This window comes from Taeniopygia guttata, chromosome 24 (genome assembly GCF_048771995.1).
Source record: "Taeniopygia guttata chromosome 24, bTaeGut7.mat, whole genome shotgun sequence".
NCBI classification, from domain to species: domain Eukaryota; kingdom Metazoa; phylum Chordata; class Aves; order Passeriformes; family Estrildidae; genus Taeniopygia; species Taeniopygia guttata.
Genome location: NC_133049.1, coordinates 2,936,114 through 2,955,571, shown reverse-complemented (window position 1 = coordinate 2,955,571; position 19,458 = coordinate 2,936,114). Strand labels below are relative to the sequence as shown.

The 19,458-nt window shown below is 47.2% G+C and overlaps 1 protein-coding gene across 3 annotated transcripts in view; it reads right to left on the bottom strand.

Annotated features, from left to right (window-relative positions):
* Positions 1–19,458, bottom strand: part of LOC100226286 (protein CEPU-1) — a 363,323-nt gene that overhangs the window by 199,244 nt on the left and 144,621 nt on the right. Inside the window, exon 1 of one of the 3 annotated variants that reach the window (XM_072918168.1) lies at positions 4,845–4,866. The exons of the other annotated variants lie outside the window; for them this stretch is intronic. Coding sequence (XP_072774269.1) covers positions 4,845–4,851 — 7 coding nt within the window. The 5' untranslated portion in view covers positions 4,852–4,866. Of the gene's footprint in view, positions 1–4,844; positions 4,867–19,458 lie in introns of those variants that run through there. 3 annotated transcript variants of the gene reach the window in all.

Genomic DNA, 19,458 nt, shown 5'->3' with positions numbered 1-19,458 from the left:
CATTTTAAGGGATTTAGAGATTTTAGAGGAGCTAAGATTTTAGTTAGAGATAAGCCTTACTAGAGTTAATTAAAATAAATTAGTAGGCCTTGATGAAGTTAAGAGTTAGTGGTTAACTAATAACTGATTGCTTGTCAGCACAATGTTGAGTTAGCTGGGTTTATAATGAAGAATACACAAACTGACAAAGAGCTTTTAGGAACATAAGACAATTGTGGGCCTCCTCTGTTCTGAAACCAACTGAAGACAAGGAATGGGAGTTCTACCAAGAGTTCATTTGTTGGATTGGCACTGAAAAGTTAGAAAGGTCAGAAGGAGGAAGACTTCATTGACTTCCTCATTTTGGGAACCCTCCCCATGAAAGGGACACCGACCCATTTCAAGGAACAAACCACACATGCTGAATGGCTTTTGGAGTGATCAGCATAGGAAGCGAGGAATGGGATGTACCAAAATGATGAATATATATTTATATTTTGGGTGTTCAATACATGTATGGATAAAAGGGCTCTGTAATCACCTGGAAGCTGCAGTGTGGATTTGGGAGAGATCCCACATATAATAAGCACTCACTTTCTAAATTCAAACTGTTAGAGAGTTTTTGTCCGTCGCAGTTGGATATTGATACTAGATCAATATCCATATTTTTTTAATAGATCAATACCAGGAATTTTATATCCCCTTTCCAGAGGCTGCAGGAGGTACAGGATGATGATACAGGTGGGAAGTCCAAGCCCATCCCCATCCCTGGGGATATCAGCATCACCCTGAGAATCTTCCCTCTCTATCCCAGTCCAGCCTCCCTGAGCAAAAGCTGAGGGTGGAATAAAACATCCTTTTCCTCCCTTGAAATTTGTATCCCGAGCCAGCAGAGGGGGGAAAAAACCAACAGGAACAGAGGGTTGTAGGCACAGCCAGGTCGGATGCTGAAGGTGCAGGTTGTGACACAAGACTGTCCCCAGCACTGCAGGGAATAGTCCAACACCTGTGAGAGGACAGAAATTCCCTTTCTGTGGCCAGATGGCAACAGCAACAGAAATAACATGCCCTCCCAGAAGAAAAGGAAAATAAAAAGAGCAAGAAGAACCAGGAGAAACCTTTAAAAAGGTGCATTGTTTCTTTCCGCTTTTTAAATGGCATCATATCAAAACAGCCCATAAAAAATGAATCTGAGTGTGTTTTGTAAATTATAGATTAGCCAGGAGCAATGCTTCACTACAAAGCTGGGTGCCAAGTTGCAATTCCAGCAGCGTTTCTGCCGAGCCTGCTGGGCAGGAGGTCACAGCAGTCGTAGCAGTGTGTTCTCTCTGTGTTATTATTATTCTGATGCAAAAATAATCCTGGTGCTCTACCCAAGGCCAGTGAGTAGGGAAAGAGAAGGTGGGTAGTGGCAGATGGAAAGGAGCAAGGATGGGGCTAAAATTGTTCTTTATTCCCTTTATCTTTCCCTGCCTAACTGAAGGTACATGTCATACACAGCTGGGTGGAAAAGAAATCTCTCCTCTACCTTCCCCCTTTGAGTCCATCTCTGTATAATCTGAGAGATTCTTGCAAAATCAAGGCCTTATGACTGAGTGGGAGGGAAACTACTGCTCTAAATACATAGTTTCGGGCTCTGAAGCTGAACAAATGTCTGTACCTCTGGGTTGTGAGCAATCCTGGGGACAGAGTACACGATGTGGCACCCGAGTGGAGCATCGCTAACGTGATCTGCTGCATTTGGGGTTTTATTTCACTCTTCTCTGCAGGCATCAGACTGAAGAGGTTAATATTAAAGGCACCTCATGCCTTTAAAAAGAAGGTCTGAAAAATAGCTAGATTTGGGGTTTCTGCTAATTTCTAGGGAGCTTTGATTTCTCCTCCTTTGTTTGGCAATTCTTTTTGAACACCGGTAGCAAAATTGGCCAATTACCATAATTGGGTCACCCCTAAAGACTGTGATAGACACCCAGGGCAACCTACCAGAGAAAATCTGACTTATGGCTCATTATTAGCGAGAGCTTGACAGGTTATTTCAGTTGCAGGCAGCAAAGGCAGCAGAGCAAAGGCACTGGGGAGAAGCTGGGGGTCGTGCAGCCAGAGTTGGCTCAGCCACTGCCAGTCCCACAATGTCACCACGGGCACTGCTCTGGGGTTCAGGATGGGGGCACAGGGTGCTCCACGTAGGGCTGCAGCTCAGCTGCAAATTCAGCACAACAATTCTATCCAGAGGCTGGCTGCTGCACGTTCAGCTCGTTGCACATTCATCAGTCTGGTGACTCGTAGGTGACACCAGGATCCCAAACACCAGAGAGCCCCACTTCATCCAGAGCTGTGCTTTTGCCTCTGTTTTTGGAATTTTTTTAGTATTACAAGGTTGGCTGCTGGGTTTTGTGTTGAGGAGACTGACTACCAGATCATGGTCCTTGCTACTCTTTGGTCTCAATGTTCTTGAATCAAAAAGGTCATAGAAATACAGAATACTCTGAGTTGGAAGGGACCCACAGGAATCACTGAATCCCACTCCTAGCCCTGCACAGGGAAGTCCCAAGGATCCCTGGGAATCAAGTATTTGTCTTTACCCATGTGGGGATGAGTGACTACACTCACTTTTGTAATCACAGCTCATAGGAGGAAAGAAGAAAAGATTGATTTCTTACTGAATTCCTACAAGACTCCCTCAAAAATCCCAACTCCCAAGCCACAGCATTTTGTCCCACCAGCATCAATGCTGGATGAATTTCCTTCCTGGGATGCCTTCCAAGGAAGGATCCTGCTTCCTCTTCCTGCATCACCACTATTAGCACTCAGCAAATGCATCTTTATCCAAACCATGAGCAGCCAGACAGCTCCGCCAAGGAGCATCTCCCTCTCCCCGAGCTGCTGAAGCACTGTGGAATCAGGATGGAACAGATGTTTTAAGGACTTCATAAACCCGTGAAGATAAAAAAAAACACCCACCCAGCACTTTCTAACAACCCCCCGTGCTGACGGGCTGGCACATCGGAAATAAATACAGACACCCACAGAAAGTCAGATAAATCTCTGCATTACATTCCATATATATATTTATTTTTATATATATATATTTATATTTATATATCCAAGTCTGTGCATACATATATTTATATATATATATATATATATATGGGAGTGTGCACATACAAGAATACTCATGTTTTTTAAAGACTAAAGTTGCTAAATTTAGACTATTATGACTTAAAAAAAATCTTCCTTCCTCTCTCCCATCTCTTCTTTTTCCCATTAATCTCAGCAGCTCCCCCATTGCTTGTGTACCCCTCTGTCCCCTCCCTGCCATGGCTTTCGTGACTCCCCAACTCCCCCCCACCACTATCACCTCCCCCACTAACTCCTCACCAAACTCCAATGAGTTTTTCTAATTAGAGTAATTAATTTTCTGCCCAAGTTAATAAGACTGTCGTCAGTTCAGAAATAATTGGACTTCCTAAATACCAATATTCCCTCCCTTTCCCCCTCTCTCTCTGCAGTGAGTGGCGAGAGGGCTCCCTAATAACTCAAACTCTCTGTTTTTCACCCGATGGTTTTGCGTTTCCAGCGTTATTTAGTTTTTCCATTAACACTCCAACGCCAGCCTTCCCCTGCCTGGGGCACACAGGAGGGAAGTGGGTGCTGAGGGATGCTCTGGCATGCAGGGCATCCCTTCCAAGTGGCAAAAAATCCCTTTGGGAATCCACAGGCACCACTCCTCCCATGGTACCAACCACCGGGTTAATTTGCCCTCACCAAGCTTTGCTTTCCCCCTGCAGAGTATTCTGGAGCTGGGATTGATTCAGGTGCCTGTTGCTGTAAAAAGGACATTTTGCCATCAGGAAACTCTCCATTACATCCCCCAGGTAAGGTTTTTTTAGAGATAAGACCCTACAACACATTCCATGGAAGCCTGAGGAGCCTTTCATTTCTCTGGGACAGATTTGCAGACTTTACTTGGGGACAAAAAGTGATGTCCCAGAACACAAACCCTGTAGCCCTGAGGTTCTCCAAAGCCTAAGCTGGCCAGAATTTCCATGCAGGCACCACACTCCACGATGCTAAACCTGGATAATGTGTTTTCCTTGTGGGAAGGGATTCAACAGCATCACAGGTGCTGGAGCTCCCAGGTGGGGCTGGACCACATGGGATCAGCATCCTTGAGCCTGAGCATCCCACAGGCTGAAGTTCAGAGATCAGACAGGACAAGCCTCCAGATTTAGCAGACAAAATTAAACACTAAACAAGTTCGGGGGAAAAAATAAAAATTGTGCAGAATTGTGACAGCACAGGAAAAAATATCTCCATTTTAAAAGCATTAATGGAGCAGGCAATTCAACAACCTTCACCCGAAAGGACCCAAACACTTCGACTTTATAAAGGAAAATGGTTCAGTGACAATGAAGTTCAACATTTCAGTGAAAAAGGCCTGTCAGCTTTGGAGCAGAGTGAATCAGGCCACCAGAAGAGGCCAATTCACATCAGCTCTGACTCATCAAAAAGGCAGAGAAGAGCAGAAGCTTTGTGTGGTTTTTATCACACAGACCTGGACCGAGAGATCCCGGCTCACCAGGATGGGAGGGCTGGAACGAGGATTTCATGTCCTGACACCCTCAGAGCATCTCCTCCAGGTGAAATTTTGGCTGGTGCCCCCCAAAAGGTCAGAGGAGATTAGAGCAACGAGCTGTCCTGGCCTTAATTCCCTGAAACGGGCATCCTGCCTCTCACTCCCTCTGCTAATCAAATAAAAGAAAGAAGATAAAATGCCAACCACAAATGAGAGATTTGCAGCTGGGGGATCTAATTCCAGGAGTCTGCAGGCCATAAAAAGAAGGGATCCATTAGCATCCACTTACCTGCCATGATGAAGTGACCGCGATAAAGTGCACAGGATTAAATAAATTTAAGTGAATCCCCTGACGGCATTTTTATGGGATTGAAAGAGGTTTTATCCACTCGCAACCTCTATCCTCGGAGGGAACTGATTCAATAAAAACCAAACCCACTTCATCTAGCAGGAAGGCAAAAAAAAAAAAAAAGACACAAAAACTCTGCAACGTTTACAGAGTCACTAAAGCAGTCAGGGAAAAAAAATTAAATATAGGGCAAATCCCTGAGTGGAAGAAATGCGCAGAACTCTGCTGCTGCAGCGCAGCTCCATCATTTTAACTTCCAACTTTTAATGGTTTCACTCCCTGGGGCAGGAGCAGTCGGTCCCTGCTGCCAGGCACCTTGCAGCTCCCACAGCATTTGGAGTGGGGAAAAAAGGATTTCCCACCCTTTGCTCTGTCTCCAGAGATTCCCTCCTCTATCCCTCCAGCTCAGCACCTTAATTGCCCCTGGTACTCAACTCCAAACCAGCCTGGATATCCAAATTCCTGCAACCTCCTCTCCCACAGCCAGGCCAGGAATAGGTCTGGCTCCCATCTGTCCATGAGGATGGGAATTAGATCCTTCCCTGCTCCACGGTTTTGTGCTGAGCTTTGCAAAGGGACACTGCTGCTGCTGCTGCTGCCTGCAGATAACATCCTGCTGCTCCCTCAGGACGGAGATGCCATTTGCCATCCAACAGCCTCCATCTGCTGCCACAGCCCGTGCACATCCCAAACACTGACACCCAAACACTGACACCCCAAATATAAAATATCCCAAACACTGACACCCAAACTCTGACACCCCAAATATAACATATCCCAAACACTGACACCCCAAACACTGACATCCCAAACTCTGACACCCCAAACATCGACACCTCAAACATTGACATCCCAAACACTGAGTACATCCCAAACACTGTCGCCACAAACACTGACACCATAAACACTGACATCCCAAACACTGACACCCAAACACTGACACCCCAAACACTGACATCCCAAACATAAAACATCCCAAACACTGACATCCCAAACTCTGACACCCCAAACATCGACACCTCAAACATTGACATCCCAAACACTGTCACCACAAACACTGATATCCCAAACATAAAACATCCCAAATACTGACATCCCAAATGCTGACATCCCAAACACTGTCACCACAAACACTGACACCATAAACACTGACATCCAAACACTGACATCCCAAACATAAAATATCCCAAACACTGACACCCAAACACTGACACCCCAAACACTGATATCCCAAACATAAAACATCCCAAACATTGACACCATAAACACTGACATCCCAAACATAAAATATCTCAAACACTGACACCCCAAACACTGACATACCAAACATAAAACATCCCCAACACTGACATCCCAAACATAAAATACCCCAAACAATGACATCCTGAACACTGACACTCCAAACACTGAGCACATCCCAAACACTAAGCACTTCCCAAATATTGACACCCCAAACACTAGCATCCCAAACACTGACTCCCCAAACACTGAGCACCCTGAACACTGACACCCAAAACACTGACACCCCAACTACTGAGCACATCCCAAACACTGACATCCCAAACACTGACACCCCAAACACTGAGCACATCCCAAACACAGATATCTCAAATCCTGACACCCCAAACACTGATATCCCAAACACTGAGCACATCCCAAAGACTGACACCCCAAACACTGATATCTCAAGCACTGACACCCCAAACACTGGCATCCTGAATACTGACATCCCAAACATAAAACATCCCAAACATAAAACATCCCAAACACTGAGCATCCCGAGCATCAAACATCCCCAACACTGAGCATCCCAAACTCCAAGCATCCTAAACACAGACCATCCTGAAAGCCAAGAATCCCAAACATCAAGCATCCTGAATGTTGGGCATCCCAAATGCCAAGTATCCCAAACTGTGAGCATCCCAAAAAACGAGTGACTCGAACACAGAGCATCCTGGACATAGTGCATCCCAAACACTGAGAATCCCAAACATGGAGCATCCCAAATGAACCCCAAACACTGAACATCCCAAACACCGAGCATCCCAATCCAGAGGCAAAATAACACTGCTTGCAACCTCGAGCCTTTTTTCCCGTGTGTTGCTGTGGCCTCAGTTTCCCCAGGTGGAAGCAAAGTGTGGCACAAAAGGCACTGTCCCTGCCACCTCAGCTCTGACAGGGAACTTGCTTCCAGGAGCATGACTTGGGATTCAGTTTGAGGCTGCCAACCCCTGGAAAACCCCACAGGGTTCAACCAGACCAACCCATTCCTGGAGAACAGCGAAACCACTCCACTCATGGTGTCTCGCTGGGAGATGCAGGTGAGCAGAAGGAGCAGATCCCAGAACAGGTGTCGGACACCTTTGCTGTTCCAACAGGGACATTTGGGATCCTTTCCACTCCAAAGGCAGAGCTGAAGGTCAGCAGAGACGTGCTGTGCCCTGCCAGAGCCACACATCCTCCAAGCATCCCTGGATCCCTCTGCACCCTCATCCTGCCCTGTTGAGGAGCATTTGGGGCTGGACCCAACCCCTCTGCACCCCATTTATCTGCCCCTGGATCTCCCTCTGGATGCATTTCCCTCCCAGAGGGGTTTGGCTCCTCCTAGCCACATCCATCACAAACCCATCCAGCACTCCCAAATTTATCTGCCCCAAATACATCATTTAATTCCATCTTTGAGAGCCTCTTCGGCCTCTCCTGAATTTTCCAGGGGGTTCAGAGCGACGGGGCTGGGGAAGGAAAACCTCCCGTCTTTAGGAGCTCCAGCAACAAACTCCAAAAGCCCACGATGAAAAATAATCCATAAATCTGGACCCAAATAACAAATGATATAAATTCCTATCAGAGGAAGGAAAATAAGGATTAGAAGCTCCTCGGAACAAAGCCATTTTCCTCTGATGTACATGAGAGTGGGGGAAAAACCATTTTAATTACTGATCAAAAATAAATGACTTGCATTTGCCAGGGCCCTCTTTTTATTATTATTATTTTCGAAATTACTTTTGTAGAATGACTTAAACTTATTAATATATTTATAAGGAAAGAAAACACCCATAAATGCTTAGAATACCGAGCCAACGAATTAATTAACATCAAATTACTCGTGGTTACTCCAGCTTGATACTAAACATTGCTCCCCTATTATGTGGAGGATGGACAAAAAAATCTCTTGCAGCTGTTAATTATTTCAATTATTAATTTTACTTAATAATTCATATCCCTTTTCCCGACCCCCTGGAGTATGTTACAGTATCTACATTTCTTCCTCTCAGTCTCCATTTCTCCCTAACTCCACTTTCAGCAAGACAATCCATCACTCCACAAGGTTACTGGCTTAAGAAGAGAGAGGGGGGTTTATTATTATTATTATTTTATTTTATTTTTTATAATTGGCAGTCATTTCCTCCAAGAAATATCCCCAGTAAATAGCTGCTCTGGAGAAATGATAATAAATCCTTAAAGGTGAACTTAGCTGCTTTTCCCCTCATGTGCTGCCTTCAAAGAATAAAAAAGTAATACGTCTTAAAAAAACCTAAACCCACCCTCTGAGAGCCCAAATCCTTCCTAGCACATACATGGAGAGTGAATTACGGATAAATCCACTCGAAAGTCAAGCAGGGAGGATTTTTTTAAGCACCTTTTAGGTCTGGATTAAGGTTCTCAGCATAGCCCAAGGCTGTGCTCGCTCCATGGACCCTTCCCAAGGGTGTTCCCAAGCCCAAGTGACAGCAGAGCAAAGGGAAACTGAGGCAGAGGAAATGAAGTTTATTTATGAACTTGTATTGCTCAGGGAAGCTGCGGCTGCCCCTGGATCCCTGGAGGTGTCCAAGGTCAGGCTGGACAAGGCTGGGAGCAGCCTGGGATGGTGTAAGGTGTCCCTGGCCAGGGCAGGGGTAGGGGCTGGATGGGGTTTTAAGATCCCTTCCAACTCAATCTGTTCTGGAATTCTGTGATTCCCACACCTCCCCCCTCCACGAGCTGTTCTGAAGGGATCCCTTTTCCACAGGCATTCCTCATTAGGTGAACACAGCCCTTAAAATACAAAAGGATTAAAAAAAAAAAAAAAGATGCAATTGCAGCCTTTTCCTATTTTCCCCTCTTTTCTCCCTGTTTTTAAGCCCTCAGCAGCTGCCTTTTGGAGCTTTTGTGCTTAACCACCCTGAACAGAGACTTACTTCAAAGGGAAAAGGAAAGTTGGGATTTCATCAGGACTCTCTATCAGCCAGAGCATCAGGAAAATTGCCTTTGCTTTGGAAGCAGGTGAAAAAATATTGCATGGAGAAAGGTGTGAAGCTGCTGAAAAAATCCCTGCCACCCTCAAAGGGAAAAGCTTGGGAAAAATGGAGATGGAGGAGGGAATTGAAATTTTAAAAATATATCTTCAGATTCCTGTACATCTATTTTTCCATAAAAAAGCTTAACCCTCCAAAACCTCGTTGCATTTGGGGCTGCTGGGGTTCAGGGACATCACAGAATTTGGGATTGATCTGCAGCTGGTGCCACCAAACCAGTTCCAGCTCATGGATGCACACAGCCCTGCACGCTCCCATGTGCCTGAGTTTATCTGGAAATTAATTCCCAGATCAAAAGGAACACTTTTAATGACAGAATACAAATGGGGGTTGGTGGAGGATGGAGAAAAGGATGAAAAACTTGGCAGCCCCAGGATATTTCTTGCTGTCAAGGGGATCCATAATTCTGATATGGTTTTGGAGAGGAGAAAGGAGGAATTTGGTGTTAACTCTGGGGCAGAGAATCCCAGATTTGATTTCAGAAAGGAAATGTTTAAGGAGAAACAAGAGCTCCACACTGCAGCACACACACAATAAAAGCCTCATCAATTAATCTTCTCCCTTGATCTAGAGGAGAGAACTAAAATGACACTTGATGCTCTTTGCTGATCTCTGGAGGGAAAATCAAATCCCAGATGAGGGGAGCAGCAGCTCCAGAAGAGACATGCTGAAAAATAAACAGGAGGATTGTTGGTTTGGGGTTGGCTTGGGAAGGAGAGAGGGGAGAGGTCGCTTTCAAAACATGGGTTTTCCCTAATTCATCTCTTAAATATGGTGAGCAACAAAATATGATTATTTTGGTGGGTTGCCTGAATTATTATCTGGGTGGCCTGGATGGCCTTTACATATTTTCCAATGGGATAACAACAGTTTAGAGCCTCAATCTGACAGCTGAGTGCCTGATCCTGTTACTGAGCCCTGAAAGTTCCTGGCCTTTCTGTGGCATTGCTTTTCTGGGGATGCCCAAGCACTTGGGAAGAGCAACCCAAACTTCTCTCCCACGCCTGTCAGGCAGCAAGTAAAAAATCAGTCCCATTTTGAACAGCTGGGGAAACTGGGGCAACAAAAATGGGAAACAATTTGTCCATGCTGGCTCAATAATGTGCTTATAAAAGGAATCCAAGTCCACTTTTCCCATCTATCCACGAAAGCTCCCTCCCTCCCCGAGCAGTCTGAATAACTGTGTCACTTTTCCTGCAATTTGCAGAGGCCACACGCTGTTCCTCTCTTCCCCTCGCTCCCACTGATTGGCATTTCCATCTCCACGACGTGATGTTTTTCCATTCTCCGAGGGAAACGTGGTTCTTAACGGGCTCCTGGTTTGTTCTTCAGCTGTGAAGGGGTTGGAAAGTGGAGGGCAAAGCCCAGCAGGCACGGAGGGAGCAGGCACAGCCCCTGCTTGGACCCAAACCTAAAGGAAATCTGTATTTTCCTCCCTTTTCCCTGCTCTTTTCCCACACACCTTGCAGCACTGCAGTGCCTGATCCCATTCCTGCAGCGCTGCTCCCACCATCTCCTGACCACACCCTGACCTCCCACCACCTTGCTGATGCAAGGAACCAAATCCCAATGTTTTCTCCCCAGATTAAACCCCAAGGCTTTGCCTTTTCCTGCCAGGCCCAACCTCACTGGATACAACCCTAAAATAAGAATGACCCCAGCATTTTCTGGCCCTCCAGCACACCAGCCCCAAACCTGCTCCCTAACCTCAGACACGGTGCACTGCACTGAGATCATCACCCAGAGCTTTTCCAGCACACACACCAACAAACTGAGCCCACACATCTCCAGAGCCACCTTCCTTTAAGGAAAGGATGGGTTTTGTTAACTGGGTATTTTTTTTTTATTCCCCCTCTTTCTCCTCTTAGGCCTGAACGGTTTAATGAACGTCCTTTTGACCTAGGAAACTTAGTTTTAATTTCCATCCCTTTATCCAGAGAACAATGTGTCCTGGGGGCATCTTTGAGCACAATGTACACTTTCATCATCAAAACAAATGCTAGAAATACCCATCTGCCACGGTATCAGAGCGTGTTGGCTCACTGAGCCGGACACCGCTTAGGGGACAAGGGAGGTTTTTACTCTTCTCAAAGTCATGAGCGCTCCCTCTAAGCTCTTTAGCATTAGAGATTCCTGTGGAGATGGGTATTAGAAGCTGCATTTCTTTTTTCCCTAGTCGGGAATGATGGGGGATGGAGCGTTCTTTGGAGGTTTCTGCTCCTACAGGGGAGGAAAGAAGGGAGGATCCTCTGTCACTCATCCCGGCAGGTGCCTTGGCTCAGGAGTGGGCTGTTCCCAGGAGATGCTGCTCAGAGGGAGGAATGGAGCAGCAAGCTGGGTCCAAAGTCAAGGACTCAGCTCTGAGCTGAAGGTTACACAGGGTGGGCAAGTATCCAGCAGGGCTCAGCTTTCTGTCCCCAGAAAGGAGTGACAACTCGCTCTGATTTTTTTTGGTCACAGAATCTCAGATTAGTTTGGTTTGGAAGGGACCTTAAAGATCTTGTTCCACCCACTGCCGTGGGCAGGGACATCTTCCACTATCCCAGGGTGCTCCCAGCCCCATCCAGCCTGGCTTTGTGCACTTCCAGGGATGGAGCAGCCACAGATTTTCTGGACCCCTGTGCCAGGACCTCCCCACCCTCTCAGTGATTGCACTCCTGATTGGGTCAGGATCTCCAGCTCCACTCAACACCCTCCGTTAATCCAGACATTCTCCAGACCTTCCTAATTTCCCCCCCAGCCATATTCAAGACCATTGCATGCCTTGACACTCAGCTTTTTAGGATTTGGCCCTTTCCCCAAACCCACCCTCAAAAGAGGCTTGCCAGCTACAGCCTCCTCTCTGTTCCAGACTGGAATAATTTGGAATAAGTTATAATAATAGTAAACATAGTGCAAACAACAACAAATCAAACCTGCTTTGTTACTCCCCAGGCACACACATTTGTCTTCCAAGCGACAAAGTAATCACATTTTTGGTTCTAATTTATGACGTGCATTTCAGTCGCTGCCTTGGGGCGTTATCACAAGTCACAGCCCCAGTACGCAAGGGGAGGAATCCAGGCTCTTAAATCCTCACCTCCTTTAGCTTCTCCACCTGCCAACAATTCCAAAGGCATCCTTTCCTCTGTTTGAGCTGACTGCAGCAGAGCCCAGGGATGGTATCCCAGCTCCACAGGGAAGAACTGAGTCCGTGGGAGCACCAGCACCACGGCAAGGGGCGTCACAAAACCTCCTGAAAGCCAGGCTGTGTTTAATGTCCTAAGGAATTTGCATGAAAAAGCCTATTTTTACCTATTAGCTTTTATGTTCTCCTTTCAAACAGCTTCAAAACATAATGTCCATCATTACTGTTTATGGGACACCGACACACACACAGATATACAGAAAATATTGGAATGTGGAAAAATACAGAGAATTCTTCTCTCTGCCATGAGTTCTTCCCACCAGCCACAGCTGGAGCAGCAGACAGCAGCTGGAACACGTAGATGAGGGCCAGCTGCAGGGAGGGATGAGCAGCTGGATCTCGGGGGAAATTGGGACATGGCTCAGTATCTTTCCAGCTGAATTTGGAGGGCTGGAAGGGGAAGGTACAAGGCTCCTGGAGCAGAACTATTGTACCTGCCCAACCCCTCCTTCCACTCAGAGCAGGCATCAGAGCTTCCACGAGGGATCTCCACACTCTGAGCGCTTCCATAGGGGAAGACAGGGGTTTTCCCCCTCTTCTGACCAGGAACTCTTGATGCTGCTGGGATTTTCTGACAGCACAAGCTGTTAGTTTGTGCATAACCCACTGGAGCTCAGTCACATCTCCATCACGCCAGAGTAAGCACCAAGCCTTCGCTGGGAACGGGGAAGGAAATGGGATGGGGGCTGAGATTTCCTCCCCAAGATAATACCAAGAGAAGTCTCTGCCACAAAGCAGAATAATCACATTTCTTGCCAAGGAGCACAAGGCTTTTGGCAGGTTGGGGATGGATCTCAGGAGCTGACACGTCTCTCTGCTGTCTACAGCTGATGAAATGTCAAATGAGATGGAACAGAAAGTGAGACCCGTCTGGGGAAGCTCCAGCAGGCTGATTGATACTGGGAGGAGGAGGAGGAGGGTGAAGTGGCTGAAGCACCACAGGGACCTGCAGCTGGTTGCTCCCACACTCAGCAAGGTGATGCTGAGGGACACTTTGGACATGGCCAGCCCAGAGCATCTCTGTGACTCCTGAGCATCTCTGTGACTCCTCCTCCTCCTCTCCCGCTGACCAGAGGTGGGGGAGCAGCCTTGATAATTGCCAGAGCAGTCAGCAGTGACAGCAGTCATATCCCTCAACACAACTAGCAATGATCATTAATTACTGTCCTTATTCATTAGTGTGAGGGGGGTCCCTGGGCAGGCTCCTCTGGAGCTGACAGGAGGCTCAGGGGTGAGTGGGCCCAGTGCTTTGCAGAAGAGCTGGTTCTAAAAACTCAGATTAACGCTGGGTTTTCAGCAGCACAAGAACAGGGGGAGGAGGGAAATCTGTCACTGGCACCTCAAATCTCTGCACAGTCCCTGGGCTGGGGCTGCAGTGGAAACGGGAGGGATGGAGGTGAGCTGCAGGAGCAGTAATGGGGGGGTGAAATGAAGCTGCATCCCCCTGAGACATGGGAGAGTTGGTAAAGGGGAGAGAACACATCCCCTGACCTTGCCCACAGCATCTGGATCCCATACAGGGATTAACACATTTAGGGAATTTCCAGCCTGACCCTTGAACTGTGACAGCTCCCTCCAGCCCAGCAGAGCTTGAGTCACTCCAGAGCAGAAGGTGACCTTCGAGATGTGGGGGATGTTTTGTCCCAAAGAACCTTATGGAATTTAGTCCTGAATTAATGGAAATCTCCTTTCAGCCTAAGGAGAGACCTTTTGTTGGAGGGTCCAGGAAGGCAGGCAATGAGGAAGGCACAAGATCCACCACCCGATAAAAAAGCCCTGCTCCCAGAAAGCCAGACACACACAGCCACGGGGTGCTGTGTTCCACGATACCCCTTAATAGGATCAGCAAAACAGGGCCAGCATATAAAATACAGCTGCTTTGGAGATCACAAAAATACTTTAATCTGCAGTGGCTCCTCACCTCTAGGGGCCTGTGAACTGGTACACTCTATCTGCTTATTTAGCTGATCCTGTTAAAAAGCTATCAGAATAAAGCAGAGAGGGGAAAAGAAAGAGAAATCTTCGTTGTGTGAACTGAGCCAGAGAAAACTTTCCCTCTAGCAAGACTCTGGCAAAAATCCCAGTCCCACTCGGCTGGTGCTTTGAAATACAAACAGGAAGATCTGCTGGTCCTAAAGAGCGTTTCCCACCGCCCCGGGGCTCACTGGCCACGGAGAAGTCCTGGAGATGCTCCTTGGAGAAGCAGGGATGATCTTTACAGCCTGCCCAAGAAGAAGTCAGGAGGTGAGGCAAGAAGATGTGAGGAGCAGGAGCATCCTGACTCAGGGAAGCGTGCAGGTGAGTGCCTTGGAAGGCATAAAGCACCACGGATTTTGTATCCCACATGGAAATGAAGCTCCCCTATCCCCATCCCTCTGGCAGAGCTGGAGCGCAGAGCCCACGGGCAGTGGCAGGAGGATTTTGACACACATCAGGAGAGCTGGGAATGGGGGAGTGCTGCCACACTGGGGAGGGATGCTCAGCACAAGCCTGATAGAGACATCACCCAGCAACTGTGCATGAGGGAGAGGTAGGAGCTGCCTCACACGGAGCTAAAACCAGGGGGAAAGCCACAAATAATGGAAAATGCAAAGGCAAGGCACAAAAACACCTTTTGCCTGCCTTAAATAAGTTATCCAGATCTGATGGGAAGCAGGAGGGACGAATTCGTGCTCTGTAAAGGTCTGCTGCCCACCAGGTTTGCTCCAGCTGCTGCCATCCAGCTCCTACCAACCTGCTGCCCTCTGCTCTTTTATTCAGGATCCATAGTTTGGCCAGGTTTACTCGTCAAAGGCAATAAAGCAAAGAGCTGAGTGAGGTGTGAGAGGCATGGCAAGGTGACAGGGCTGCCAGACATGCACAGGCCTGGGATCATTTCATGGGAAAACAGAGCCACTTCTCCAGCATCTCCTGCTGCCCTGCATGGAGCCCAGCAGCAAATTTCAGGGGGAGAAAAAACAAAAGGCAAATCCCAAAGGGAACATACAGGATTCCCTAATTTCCTGTGGAGAGATGGGATCTGCAGGCCAAAGGACCAGCAAAATGTGAAGGGATAAAAGTCCATTCTGCAGAATTCCTGAAAGAGGAGAGTGCCTTATCCCCTTGGACACACACTGAACAACACCCAAACATGGCTTCAAGCCCTCCATATCACCCTGACAAAATCCTCAATTTCCCACTTAGATGGAGTCCAGGAGCCTCAGGCCCACATTCTAGACCTGTGTCAGCAACTCATGCTGCCCACAGGCAATATTCCAGCCAACCATATTCCTGGGTCACTTTGGAGAAACTGAGGCACCCACCCTGAAACCATCAGTGCACCAGCAAATAAACTGCATCTTGTTTGAATCCTTAAAACCAGTACATCTGCCTTAAGGAGAAGGTTAATAGCAACATTTCAGGCCAAGTGAGATTTTGGGGAGCAGTTTGTCTGGTATGACCCTAAATCCGTGAAAGAGAGTTGGAACTGGTTCCTAAATGTAACCATAGTCTTCATGCAGGGAGATGCACTGCAGAATATCCAAGGAGAGACCAGGACTTTGATGCCATTGAGGCAGGAAGGTATGAAAGAGCTTCAATTCAGAAGTCTTGACAGGAGAACTCTGATTTATTTCAAATACATCGCTCTTTTATAGAGAGCATCATCCAGACCAATTCCATTGGTCCAAAAGTAAAAACATCTCACCCCATTGGTGTGCAGTGAATGACTCACAGTGGCAGAACTTATCTATAAACAATGTGAACAACAAGAGAGATAAAGAATTATTTACATTCTTTCCCAACTGTTTCCCAGGCTCCTGCCTGGTTAGAAACTTTCTGGTTTCTCTCTGACTGAACTGAGAATATCTACAGGACTTATCCTGCCTGGTGCTGTCCCGTTCCTGGGTCAGGAGGCTTCTGGCACTCAGAGCCAATTCAGCCCCAGCTGGTCCCCGAGATGAGAATGAAATGGAAAATCCTGGCCCTGGCACTCACCACACACCACGTGGGAGCCGGGGATGGCAGCGCCGCTGCCTCCAGCCCTGACCTTTATTTTCCATTAATGGACCTGAGTGAGTGTCGGCTGTGTTTGAAGCTGCATAAAATGAACTGAAAATAAGAGGGATAAACAGCAGCATTTAAGGCTCTTTCCCCACTCCCACACTCTCCCCCCCCCTCCACTTTTTTATTCTTTTTTTTCCTGGAGCAGTGCTGAACCAACTGTAGCAAAGTTATTGACACACAGCAAGGTGCTTGCAGGCACAGCTGACTTGCTGGGAACCAGCTCCCTGCTGGCTGCCTGAGCAGGGAAGACAAACCCAGAGGAAAGCGGCTCCCCGGGGGAAGCTCAGCGAGCCCCCAGATGTCAAAAAGCATCTGGTTCAAGTGTGAGCAGGACAGAGCCAGCCCATCCCCCTCCGGAGGAAAATGGAATGAAAAATGAGTGAGGATCACTACGGTTGAAAAGGGAAGCCAAAGAATGGAAAAGCAATGCTGAGAGTTGATTAACTGCATATTATATTACATATATATGTTATTAATTATTATATTGTATCATTTTATATGTTTATATTATGTTTCTATTATGTCATATCATGTTATATCATGTCATATTATATCATGTCATATCATATTAATTATATCATATTATATCATGCCATATCATATTAATTATGTCATATTATACCATGCCATATAATATTAATTATATCATATTATATCAATTATATTAAATTATTATCATATTATACATATTACAATATAATACTGACATTCCATACCCTGAGCAGGTGTCATCCATCCATGGATGCAAATTTCCACCCCAACTGAGGTATTTTGCCCCTTCCCCACTCTTGTAGGATACTGAGCATCACCTTTTTGGTTAAGCCCATAAAGAAAAGAGGATCCTCTTTAGGAAGAAATTCTTCCCTGGGAGGGTGGTGAGGTCCTGGCACAGGCTGCACAGACAAGCTGTGGATGCCTTGAACACTTCCAAGGATACCTGGGAGTGTTCCAGGCCAGGTTGGACAGGAATTGGAGCATCCTGGTCTAGTGGAAGGTGTCCCTGCCCATGGCTGGGGGTGGAACTGGATGAGTTTTAGGGTTCCTTATAACCTTAATTCCTTATAACCCCATAATTCTCACATATGGTGGCCATAAGCCTCACACCAAGGAAGGAGCAGGAGCTGGAGGGCTCCAGTGGGAAATAACCACAAGGAGAACTGTCATTTGGGCTTTTACACACCCAGATTGCCATCAGAGGGAAAAAAACTAGCCCAAAACTTTTAAAAACATTAATCTTCACTGGTATTTGCAGAGCAAACAGGGAACTCACACAAATTAAATGGCAGTGTGTTGCCTCCTTCTGCTATTCCAGTTTTAGGAATGCAGGTTGAAGATTCCAGTGCATGCTCTGCTAGCCTGCTAACCCTTTAATTCTTTAAATCCAAGCTCATCTCTCAGCCAGGCCTTTAATTTAAATTTCTCTGGATAGCTGCCCCATGTTTAATAAATAACTATTGACTATTTAAAGAGCACCTGGGCTGAGGTTTCCCACCTCAGGCTGGGTACACACGTACAAACACACAGTGCCTATTACCGCCTTATTAAACCTTAGTCCTAGGCAAGAGCTTAATAGCCACTTGCTATTTAATTAGCCAAGGAGTTCAGGGCTTATTGGGGGGAAGAAAGTAAATACCAGCAGGACTGTAGCTCTGACACCCCTGGGAAATGTCTTCTCCTCTCCTTCTGCTATCCACAGAGGAAATGGCCATCCATGGCCAGCAGCAGGGATGGATCACAGAACCCACAATGTTTGGTGGAGACAACCTTAAACCTCATCTCTTTTCACTCCCTGCCATGGGCAGGGACACCTTCCACTGTCCCAGGGTGCTCCAAAACCCGTCCAAGCTGGCCTTGGACACTTACAGGGATGGGGAGTCCACAGCCTCTCTGGGTGACCTGCTCCAGCACCTCAGAGACGTGGGGACACATTGGACAACACCATTGGATGGTGGTTCCCACTGTCCCTTTTGATCCAGCACAGTGGGGGCTGACAGACCAGTGAAAAAGGCCCAGGCCACCCCCCATGGGGCCACCACCATAACCAGGACAAGGGGATCCCCCACAAAAGCAGCCACTGGACTCCCATCTATACAAAATTCCAGCCCAGAGTCGTTATCTGTGTATCTCACCAGGATCACTCCTAAATCCCCACGGGAGCACTTTAACTCCTGTGCTTTGCAGCAGGTGACACGTGGGACTTCCCTTCCCCCAGAGCCAGCATTCCCATAACTCACACTGCATGCCAGATATTCAAAGGGAAGCTTCCATCAGGATCCAGCAGGATTTATCTACACAGGCTCCCATTAAGGGTAATAAGATGAAGGCAATCAGCCTCATACATTCCACTTTGGCCAGTATGAATTCCTTCACTTCATTAGATGTCTGCTGGAGTCATGGCAAAGAATGAGCAGGGATAAGGGAAAGAAAAAGGGGAAGAAGAGGATGATAAAACATTCCCAGGCTACTTCTAGCTTTGCATTTGTTGGGAAGGTGGTTGGGATTAGAATTGTGGAATTCCAGACTGGTTTGGGGTGAAAGAACCTTAAAGCTCATCCAGTTCCAGCCCCTGACCTGTTCAGGACAGCTCCCACCAGACCAGGTTGCTCCAAGCCCCATCCAACCTGGCCTGGAACATTTACAGTGATAGGGCAACCACAAATTCCCTGGGCAATCTGTGTCAGGGCCTCCCCACCCTCACAGGGAAGAATTCTCTCCTAATATCCCACCTAACCCCACTCTCTATCAATTTAAAACCATTTCCCCTTGTCCTGGCACTACCTGGATTTGTGGATTCAGCAGCCACCAGCTGGGAGGGTCCAAGGGTTCTGTTAGACCCTCTGGCAGCATTCCCCTCTCCCAGTGGCCACCCATTCCGGGGTGGATTGGGGATTATTTTGGCCCTTTCTCTGCAGGATTTCTCACTGCTTGTTTGCTCCATCCCAGTGGACTTTGCCATCTGCCAGCGCGCCACCCGACAGGAGATTTTTGTCAGCGCCACGGTCGGCGTCACTGTGAAGGTGACACTTTC